At 45.1% G+C, this 11,232-nt stretch overlaps 1 protein-coding gene across 3 annotated transcripts in view; it reads right to left on the bottom strand.

Moving 5' to 3' along the window:
* Positions 1-11,232, bottom strand: part of LOC121929716 (F-box/LRR-repeat protein 6-like) — a 36,219-nt gene that overhangs the window by 23,894 nt on the left and 1,093 nt on the right. For 2 of the 3 annotated variants that reach the window (XM_042465564.1, XM_042465565.1), the window contains exons 2-6: positions 6,773-7,364; positions 3,526-3,684; positions 1,937-2,000; positions 1,209-1,340; positions 927-1,034 (exon numbers count right to left, since the gene is read on the bottom strand). In XM_042465564.1, coding sequence (XP_042321498.1) covers positions 927-1,034; positions 1,209-1,340; positions 1,937-2,000; positions 3,526-3,684; positions 6,773-7,308 — 999 coding nt within the window. In that variant the 5' untranslated portion in view covers positions 7,309-7,364. The remainder of the gene's footprint in view (positions 1-926; positions 1,035-1,208; positions 1,341-1,936; positions 2,001-3,525; positions 3,685-6,772; positions 7,365-11,232) is intronic. The other variant, XM_042465563.1, reaches the window with a different exon arrangement.

Below are 11,232 nucleotides of genomic sequence, written 5' to 3'. Positions count from 1 at the left end.
AGCTACCTCTGAAGATCTCAATGGATGAAGCCCTGGTGGTGCAGGGGTTAATAATAATAATAATAATAATAATAATAATAATAATAATAATAATAATATTTATTTGTATCCTGCCCCTCTGAGAACAATCGGGGCAGCTAACAAAGTTAAAAATACAGCACATATAAAATCCCTGGTGCCCTCCCCTCCTTAAAAAAGTATTAAATCCAATGTAGAATTAAAAACAAACAAACAAACAAACAAAAACATACAAGTTAAAAACTGTCCAGAAGGTCAACAACATCACATCAGCAAACCATCAATGGGAGCGGCAGTATCTTATTCCCAGATGTTTTTCTGAGGCTGGGTTCTCTATTCTGGGAAGGCCTGCCGGAAGAGATCCGTCTTAACAGCCTTCTTAAAGCTGTCTAAGGATGTAAGCAGATGGATCTCATCCGGAGGCCGTTCCACAGTCTGGGAGCGATGGTGGAAAATGCCCTCTGGGAGGTAGCCGAGAGCCTAGATTTTTGTGGCTGAAGTAGGCCTCTCCCAGAGGAGCGGAGTGCGCGGGGAGGATTGTAGGGGAGAAGGCAGTCCCAGAGATAGCTTGGACCCAAGCCATTTAGGGCTTTAAAGGTGATAACCAACACCTTGTACTGGGTCCGGAAGCTAATGGGCAACCAGTGGAGGGACTTTAGAACCGGCATAATATGGTCCCCTCTGAATGTTCCAGAAATTATTCTGGCTGCCATATTCTGTACTAGTTGCAGTTTCCGGACCAAGCACAAGGATAGCCCCATGTAGAGCGCATTACAGAAGTCTAGACGTGAGGTTACCAGCGCGTGCACAACAGTCTCAAGATCCCTTACCAGGTTAAATGCCTGTACTGCAGCCATTCACAGCCACAAGGTTGCGAGTTCAAACTCAGGGGCTCCAGTTAAGCTTACCAAAAGCACGCCAATAATGGCACTCATTCGGCTGCTGTATGTCAGCCACAGGTGCCGGATCCGAGACCCAGCCGCTTCCAGAAAGCTGAGTACCGCTGAAGCATCCATCTGGAAACACAGAAGGCAGGCAAGGGTTGTTAAGAGCTCTCTCTCACTCCACAGTGGAAGAGCTCCAAGAGAAGCCCTCCAAGCACTGGCCCAGTCTGTTGTGCTGCGACCACCCTTGCCCTCTCCTCCCCAGTCCCTGATCCCAGCATGCCCTGCAGCACAGCTAGCATTCACCTGGGAATTCTGCAGGTTGAGACTTTCCAGTTGCTGGCAGCTTTCAGCCAATGTACAGAGAGACTCTGTGGTCACCCCACTGCAATGGGACAGCTTGAGGGAGGCCAGGAGAGGGCAAGAGTGGCCAATTGCCTGGAAAATTCAAAATGGGATAATGGAGATTAGCTCTGGCAGGAGGCACCCAGGGCTGTAGCGACTGGGGGCACAGGAATAAGGGCACTGCCTGCCCAGGTAGAATTGTGCTCTACCAAATGAAATTGCCCTTCTGTCCCCAAACGTCTAGCCCTGCAGAGAGGGACACACTGAAAAATCATCTACACTTAGAACTGCTCTTCTATTTGCTGCGTTCACATTCTCTTGACCACTTTGTCTGCCCCTTTTTGTTGGATGCCTCATTTGTCTTTTGTGAAAGCTCAGCTGAAGTTTTAAGGTGCTACAGTGCTAGAGATGTGGAAAATGAAGGAAAACTTTAATTGAATGGGGAGCAGAATTTTTATTTCGGGGCATTGCTCTTGTTTTGCTGCCCTACACCCCTGCCAATACTCCAAACATTATGGGATACATATACAGTGATGGATGCTAAAAATTGGCTTCTTCTGCATCAGTTTGTCTATTTCCAAAATTCCATTTTTAGAAGCCAGGTATAAAGGCAAACGAACCAAGGCATGGCATAGAACCATAGAATCGTAGAGTTGGATGTTGGCACAACATCAACCAGTCTCACTTACCTTCAGGACAAAAGGCACCTGACTTTTCCAATGACAAAGGGAAAATTCCCGAAGGTGGGAAAACCTGCAAGGAGCAAACAGGGATAAAGTGATTCCCAATTCCAAGCCTTATGCATACAAGGCAGGTGGGGAAAGTGTGGCCCATAGGCTGCGACTTGCTCTCCAGGACCCACTATGGCTTAGGGCCAGGTTATCTGGCAGACTGTTTCTCCTGATACAAACCCAAGGAAATCCATAGGCCCACAGTTGGTAGGAAAACAAGCAAGACCCCTCTCAGTGGCTGCTCCTAGACTCTGGGACTAGAATAGTCCCCTCCTTGCTGTCCTGTCGGCAAGCAAAACCCTTTTAAAACAGGAAGTTTTAAAGCACCCCCAAACCTCCTTAAAACAGGAGGTTTTAAAAGACTGGGCTAGGGAGCAGTGGGTCACTAGGCTTGGCATCACCTGGTGCAGTCATTCATGGTGTCACCCCTGGTGCTACAATAAACTACAATTCCCAGGATTCCCTAGCACTGAGCCAGGACAGATACAGCGGTCTTAAGATTATCTCTGCAGTGTGATTTGGACCTTGGACAGGGATTTGGCTGCCAAGTGGTTGTTGTAGAAGGGTTTTACAATGGAGGGCATCATAGTTTTATCATAATTACCATGTTTCCAAAGATTTTGGAACTCTTTTAAGTTAAGTGCTTTGAATAGGTTTGTATTTCTTTTAAAGTTTGCACTGTAATTGGTTTTAGTTGTAACTGGACAACCCTCAGCAATTAGGAGATTAGCTGTATTTTATTTTAACCTATGCTGCAAGCAGAGAGAAAGCATGAGTAGTGGTTTAAGTGTTGGTCTGGAAGACCAAGGTTCGAATCACTGCTCAGCCATGGAAACCCCCAGGACACTCTCTGAGCCTAAAAAGAAGGCAATGGTAAACCTTGCCTGAACAAATCTGGCCAAGAAAAGCCTAGGAGAGGCAGTATGAGGTAGTGGTTTGGGGGTTGGCCTAAGACTCTGTGAGATCAGGTTCAAATCCCCCCTTAGCCATGGAAATGCCCTGGGTGACCTTGGGTAAGTTACTCTCTCAACCTCAGAGGAAGGCAAGAGCAAACTTCATCCGAATAAATCTTGCAATGAGAGCCAGAGTGGTATAGTTGTTTTCTTGTTGGAGTCAAGACTAAGAGAGAGCAGGGTTCAAATCTCCAGGTAGCTGTGGAAAGCATCTAGTGATCATGGGCAAGTCACACTCCCTCAGCTCAAAAGGAAGACCATGAAAACCCTCTCTGAAGAAATCTGGCCAAAAAAACAAAACAATCTCTACAAGAAGGCAGTAAAGTGTAGTGGTTTGAGTGCTGGACTTTGGGAGACCAATTTGAATATCTGCATGGCCCTGGAGATCCCATGGGTGACGCTGGGCGATAAGTCAGGCTTTCTCAGCCTCAGAGGATGGCCATGGTAAACCCACCTGGAAGAAATCTTGCCAAGAAACCCCTTGATAAATTTGCCTTTGGGTTGCCTAAGTCAGAAAGAACATGAAGGCACACAACAACAACAACAACAACAACAACAATGCCGTAAGCAGGACATCCCTTAAATAATCATCACCTGTTGGCAACCAACCACTCCATGGTGATGAGGACTTTCTTCTCTGCAGCAGGAGGGAGTTTTTTGCCTGGGGCTACCCAGCAATGGCCAACGGACACCTTCTGCCACAGGACAGGGCTGGACGCTGCTCCGCACCAGAGCCGGCACACGCGGGAGACCCTGCAGACAAGAACAGCAGTCAATGGGGTGGCTTATTTCTTTATTATTTGGGATTAACACACACGCACACGCACGCGCGTGTGTGTGTGTGTATATATATATACTGCTCTCTATCTAAAGACCCCGGAGTGGAGTACAATAAAATAATCCTGATAATTTTAAAACAATGGAAACAATCAAAAATGGTTTCAAAGGGCTAAAAAGCACATGAACATATCTGACAACTTAAAAGAATGTAGACGAGATTCAGTTATAGTAAAACCATTTAAAACCAGACCTATGTGTGGATTTGTGTAACATTACTTAGAATCCATAAGCTTGAGTAAACAGCCATGCTTTCAATTGAGACGAGAATGGCAGCATCGCTGGTATCAACCAGGCCTCAAACGGGAGGGTCATCCGTAATTGGGTTTCCGTAGCAGGGAAGGCGCTCGCATGCAAGCCTCATTCAGATTGTAATGCATTTTAAATGTTAATGTACAGTGGGCCCTTGTTATCTGCTGGGGTTTGGTTCCAAGATCCCCGTGGATAACAAAATCCATGGATGTTCAAATCCCATTAAATGTAATGATATAGCAAAATGGTGTCCCTTATAAAACATGGAAAATCAAGGTTTGATATTTGAAATGTATACTTTTTTGGAACATTTTCAAACAGTGGATGCTTGAATCTGTGTATAAAAAATCTGTGTATAAGAAGGCTGACTGTACAATTGTTGTAACTTTGTATTGTTTTTAAATTGTATTGTTTTAAACTTGATGTTTGTTGCCTTGAGTCCCTATATTGGGAGAAAGATGAGATATAAATTGTTGTTGCTGTTGTTATTGTTATTATTATTGCTATTATTGTTATTGCTGTCTAGCCAAAAAGGAGTTCCAAGGCTCCACGCTGCGCACAAGACGCTCCTTGCTCCCGGATACAGATATGCATGTAAATAGTCTGTCATATCTGTATGGAATTCCTCAGCAGAGAACATGTGAGGTGTGTGATGCTTCATGTACTGCAAATCAGGGTTGGATGGGTTAAAACAGGTTGCTTTAACCAAATTACTTTTAAAAAAGCACTCCTGGTTTTCTAAGATGATCATTACTTTTTTTAAAAGGCTAGCTATTATTACTATTTTCCAATCTTCTTACTAAAACAACAGTGACTGTTTGAACTAAACGTTAAATTCAAAGCTATAGCAGTGTTAGTCTGCAGAATCAATATGTAGAGAGATCTTGTAGCACCTTTGAGACTAGCTGAAATTTCTTCCTTTCAGTTAGTCTCAAAGGCGTTAGTCTTTCAGTTAGTCTCAAATGTGCTGCAAGATCTCTCTACATATTGAATTAACAGTTAATTCAAGTTAAAATGTGGAAACTTTAATTTATTGGCAGTTAGTTGTTCATTGTTAGACCAGTATCTAGTGTCAGTTGCATCTTTTAACACTTTATTTTTGTAGTGCAAGCAATGCAATTCAGAAACAGATCCTTCAATTTAATGTAAGTTCAACCAAAACAATTCTTGAGAGTACTTTGTTTGTTTTATTATGTATAGTTACACATATATTCAGATTTAATAGAAATAATAAGCAGTAAAAAGCTGGTTTTATTGAAAGATGTATATCCTATCAAAGCAGACTAACTTTGGATTGTTAGTTTTAGAAAGCATTAAAATATGGTTGATCAAGCTTTCTAATTCACAAAGTATTGTTTCACAGTATTGATATAAGTAGGATTCAATGTTTTTCATTTAAAAATAATGCAAAAAAAAACCCTGGCTTAAACTAAGAAAGAAAGAGAGGAAGGGAGGGATTTGGAGTACTCTCTGAAACAGTGAGCTATGCTGAACTGATGCAACTGTATGTGCTTCATTACCGAACTAAGCTGAAAAGTGTCCGAACTGAAGTATGCTAGAATCCTTATGGATTATGCAATGCCATGGCGTTCCCATCAGGGATAAAATGTGCCCAGACTATTGTAGAGACACATTCCTTACTCCCCAGCCACAGATGGGTTTTAGAGTTATTGTTAGTAATATGATCAAACATTGACAGCTGTCCAATTGCATGAAAGAGTTGCCTTGTGCTGCAGATTGAGTCTCTGAAAAGGTTGGGACCAGATTTTGGATTTGTTTGGATTTTGGAATATTTGGAGATGGGACCAGAGTCTAAACATGACATTCATTTATGTTTTGCATACACCTTATGAAGGTGGTTTTTTATAAAACGTGTAACAACTTTGTGTACCAAACAAAAGTTTATGGACACTGAATCACCAGAAAGCAAAGGTGTCAATGTCTCAGCCACCCATGTGGACAATTTGGGATTTTGCAGTATTTTGGATTCCAGAGTTCTGGATACGGGATACTCAACCCGTAGTGACTTTGCTGGACACTTTTTGCATTCACTTTGCAGTTTGAGGCTGGGAAAAGCTAGGAAGGGTTCCATCTTCCATTGGGAGGAAGTGCTTCCCAACCCAGCTGCCCTGTGTCCAGGGAAAGGGATTGGGTTTAATTGCCAGCTGAAAGAATAGGTCTGGGTACAATTCTTTTGGGGGCCCAATTCTTCCATTGGCTGTGAGGGGTGCTGGACTCCATAAACAAAAGGGCTAGGATGCTTCTCTGCTGTGGATCACCTGCAGCATCATTTACCAACAATCAAGTTTATTCTAAAGCAGTGTCTGCATTCTGCACTTTAAAAACCCTTAGGAAAGCCTGGAACTAGACCCAGTTCCAGATCATGACAACTATGAAGTGTCTATCTGATATGATGGACCTCTAGAAGGGATGCTTAACCACTTGAGCTGTTTTACACAACATATATATAGAAGCAAATATGAACCTGTGTGTTTAATCTCCTGTCATATGCATTTCTTGAAAGTTCAAAGCTTAAGTTGTTCTCAAGAGGAACGCTGATGCTGACCCTGTCTGCTAGACAACACTGTTTGCAAACATGGGAGCACGGATGTCCAAAATGGAGAGCTCTAAGGAACTCCAGATAGATACTGGCTGGGAGTCAAAGGCCAATGGACCTTCTATCCCTCACTAAGAGAGAGGAATGGAGGAACATCTCCTGTTTCATTTTGCTGTGGCCAGTGCTTCCATTTACCTGCAAAGGAAGGGCACCGCTCCATCCAAAGCCACTACGACCTGGAAGATCTGCACTAGGATCTCCACTGGGAGATGCTCCCCCCAGGAGCTCTCAGTGCCTGACTGGGGGGCAATGGGAAGCGACTTGCTGCCTTCCCCTAGGACTCCTGCAGTCCCTCGCTGGCTGGCCAAAGTCTTTCCTTTGGTGCTTTTCCCTTGCTTCGTTGGTCGCTTCTTTGGACTCTTCCACTGTCGCTGTATTGGCTTCCGCTTCTTCTTCTTTAGCGTCTTTCGGAGGGGTCGCTCAGGTGCTTCACCCACGTTGGAGATGATCAGCAGCATGTCATTGTCTGTCTCATGCACAAAGTAATGTGGGGCAGCCGTCCTGGGCGCTCTATGGGATTTCTTCCTCCTCTTCTCCTTTGGGATCTGGCCGGCAGATTCTGCGTTCCCACTCACCTCTCGCTTCCTCTTCCGAGGAGCCCGTGACCGTGAGCAGGCTGCTGGGGGTGACCCTGGAGACCCCCGGCTGCCTCTGGGTTCCTCCTCATCCATCTTGGACCTCTTCTCATTGATGGCTGATCGGCAGCACTCTCTAGGGGGAAACCTACCTGGGAGAAGTACAAACCAAAACAGTCTGGTGAGGCACAATAACAGCTGGCTCTTACAGGACAGTATTTATTCATTTAATTAATTTATATCCTGCATTTCCCCTGGCATGGGACCCAAAGCAGCTTAAACACAGGATAAACAATGAGAGGAATAGTACATTAAAATGTTTTAAATCTACTCTTCTGCCAGAAATGCTCCCATGCCGGTTTATGAAGATCCGTAATAAGATGTTGCATACCTTCAAGCTTAAGATATGAAACCAAACATGAGAGAAAGGGGGGAAAGGACCACTCAAAGGCAGCTAACAACAGCAACAAAGAAATGGAGAATGGAGGAAGCAAACTCAGGTACTAGATTTTAGACATAATAAAACGTAGTAAGAAGTGCAAGGTACTACACTTAGGGTAAAAAAAATGAAAAGCACCAATATAGGATGAAGGTTACCTGGCTTGACAATATGTGAAAGGGATCAGGAGTCCTAGTAGACCACAAGTTGAATATGAGTCAACAGTGTGATGCAGCAGCGTAAAAAGCCAATGCAGTTCTAGGTTGCATCAATAGAAGCATAGTGTCTAGATGAAGGGAAGTCATAGTCCCACTCTTTTCTGCTTTGGTCAGGCCTCATTTGGAATACATTGGCCTGAAACATAGGCCTGTGTATGCAGACAACATACACTTCCAGATCAGCTGGAAGCCACTCCAGGGCCGTCAAAGCTGTCCAGAGGCCATCAGAAAAAGGAGCATGGAAAATGCACTCCTTGCTGATGGCCTGTCTGGCACTACATTGGCAGCCTGCTTTCAGAGCAGGCCGTGCGGTTGCCACAGTCCCCGGCTGATCAGGGCTGGAGTGGCCAGAGGTCATTCCAAGTCCCTAATCTTCTTCAGTCCTGTCCAGTTCTGAGCACCACAGTTCAAGAAAGATGTGGACATGTTAGAGTGCGTCCAGAGGAGGGCAACCAAAATGGTGAGGGGTCTGGAAACCAAGCTCTATGAGGAGCAGCTTAGAGAACTGCTTATGTTTAGCCTGGAGAAGAGAAGGTTGAGAAGTGACATGATAGCCATTGTTAAATATTTGAAGGGATGTCACATTGAGGATGGAGCAAGCTTGTTTGCCAGAGAATAGAACCCAGAGCAATCGATGTAAGCTACAGCAAAAGAGATTCCGCCTAAATATTAGGAAGAACCTCATGAAGGCAAGAGCTGTTTGACGGTGGAAGACGTTGCTGCCTTGGAATGTGTTGGAGTCTCCTTCTCTGGAGGTTTTTAAACAGAGGCTGGATGGACATCTGCCCCAGGGAGGGCTTGGATGGTGTATTCTTGCATGGAAGAAGGGGCTTGGACTATATGGCGCCCGTGGTCTCTTCCAACTCTGGTCCTATGAAGACTGTCTCTGCTAAATCAAAACAATTTGAAGGTATGTGAAGAAAAAGGCTTAATACTAGGGTCTTATGCTGACCTTTAATGCTGGAATTACCCTCATGTTCTGTCATCAACTCATCACTGCTGAATCTTCCCAAAGTCCAAGGCTGACCCTTCAGGGACACTTGCCTTGGGCAGGAAAACCATTCTTATCTTTATTACGGACATGCCGGAAAAGTCTATCATTACGAGTTTTCCCTTTGGCCACAATCCATTGCAGTTCAAACTGGTTTACATCACTGACCTCTGATACAGAGAGGGAGGCCAAAACAAATGCATCCCCTTTCCTGCAAAGTGCTGATGCATTTACAAAGCAAGAGATGGCAATCGGGGCTTTAAAAAGGCAGCTGAGGATACTTTGCCTTCTCTTTCCCCAAACCCTTCTTTACTAAGGCCTGTTACAGACTGCCAAAATAAAGCTGCTTCGGGTCTCTATGGCTGTATGCTGTTTAAATGATGCATGCATCCTAAGAATCTGGAAGCTGCACCAAAGCTGCCCTCCAGTGCTTAGGAATGGAGTGTGGCTTTGGAGCAACCTCCGGACTCTTAGGACCCATGCATCATTTAAACAGCATACCTCCAAAGAGACCCGAAGCAGCTTTATTTTGGCAGTCTGTAACAGGCCTAACTCTGCAGACTCAGATCAGATGCCTCAATCATTACAGGGACTGCATTGCACTGCAGAAATAATCCAGTTTGACACCGCTTTACTTGCCATGGCTCAGTGCTATGGGGAAGTGTCGCCTTGAGTCCCTGCAGTGGGAGAAGGGAAGGAGATAAGTGAATTATTATTTTGGGATGTGTAATGTTTTTCTGGGATGTCTATTTTTGGGAGACCTTTAGCCTTCCCCGCCAGAGAGCTTTGGTGCCACAACCAACTCAGAATCCCAGGAGTTCATAGGATGGAGCCATAACAGTTTAAAGTTGTGTCAAACTGGATTCTTTCTGCAATGTGGATACAACCTGGAAGAGCCAGATTTGGCACAATCAGGGTGGCCAGATGTCATAACCACAAAGGAAGACAAGGCACCGCAAAATGTAGGGCATTCATGAAAAACGGGGGACATCACCAAATAAAAGCTAAAAACACTCAAGTCAATGTAAATTCATGCTTCTTGGTGACGCTCAAAATAGAGGACATTTAGAAATTCCTCCTGGACAGGAGGTTGAAATGCAGGACATGTCTTGAAAAAGGAGGACATCTGGCCACGCTGGGCGCAACACCCCACATTTTGGCTTAAAGAAGGTATTCCAACTACACAAATTCTTTCCAAACACCTCTCACCAAAAAATAAAAGAGCCATACAAACACAAATCCTGTTTTGCTCCTCTGCAAGGGGGGGGGGGCATTTCATCACAGGACTCTATTATTGATGATATGCAACAATGAATTCCTTAATCTGCTTGACTTTATTAACCAAGAGGCCAATCTGAGGTGAACCTGTGCCAGGGCCACTCATTATCCCTGATGCCAAAATCTGGTACCTCTCCTGTTTGCAACCAACTGCCTGGTAAGCACAACTCCGCTGCAAGTTTAAAATGACTCCAGCAGGATTTCCAGCAGAGTTTTTCCGTCATGGTTTGGCTGAGTTGGACTCTGGACCAGCGGCAATGGCAGCAGAAGAAAGCAGGTTGGACAGGAGACAGGCCTTGGGAAGAAAAACAAGGCTCTCCCAAGGACATGTACACAGGTGCCACAAACAGTTGGCTAAGGGCGCGCATGGGGATTGTGGGAAGGAGACACAGGTTGTAATGCATGATGCGGAGGATGCTGGGAGAAAACAACATCCGGGTGCAGGGCTCAATGGAGGTGGGAGAAATCAATAGGAGGGGAAATAGAAAACGGAGCCCTCGCTCTGGCCAAGGATGCACATGGGGAGGGAGACAATGGCTGTCATGTGCGCTGAAGATGCTGGGAGGAAAACAATGTCGGGGCGGAGGGGCTTAAGGAGGGCAGGGAGACATCAAGAGGAAAGAAAAGAGAACATTCAGCCCCCACTTTAGGCAATGGTGCACGCAGGGCATTGTGGGAAGGAGTCATAGGATCCTAGAGTTGGAAGAGACCCCAAGAAGGGCCCTGATCTAGTCCAAGCCCCTTCTTCTGCCATGCAGGAAATCTCCCTCAAAGCAGCCCCATTGACAGGTGGCCATCCAGCCTCTCTTTAGAGACCTCCAAAAAAGGAGACTCCACCACAATCTCCAAGGGATTTGTGTTCTACAGTCTAACAGCTCTTCCTGTCAGGAGGTTCCTCTGAATGTTGAGCTGGAATCTCTTTTGCTGGAGCTTGCATCCATTATTTCATGTTCTTCTGAGGGACAGCAACCTGGCCCCCGGCTCAAAAAGGTTGCCTACCCCTGTTCTAGTCTCTGGGGCAGCAGAAAATAGTACCCCAGCTTGCTCCCTCCTCAATATGACTCCCCTTCAAATACTTAAACAGGGCTCTCATA

Source organism: Sceloporus undulatus, chromosome 4, assembly GCF_019175285.1.
Source record: "Sceloporus undulatus isolate JIND9_A2432 ecotype Alabama chromosome 4, SceUnd_v1.1, whole genome shotgun sequence".
Classification (NCBI taxonomy): domain Eukaryota; kingdom Metazoa; phylum Chordata; class Lepidosauria; order Squamata; family Phrynosomatidae; genus Sceloporus; species Sceloporus undulatus.
This window is presented reverse-complemented; position numbering and strand designations above follow the sequence as displayed.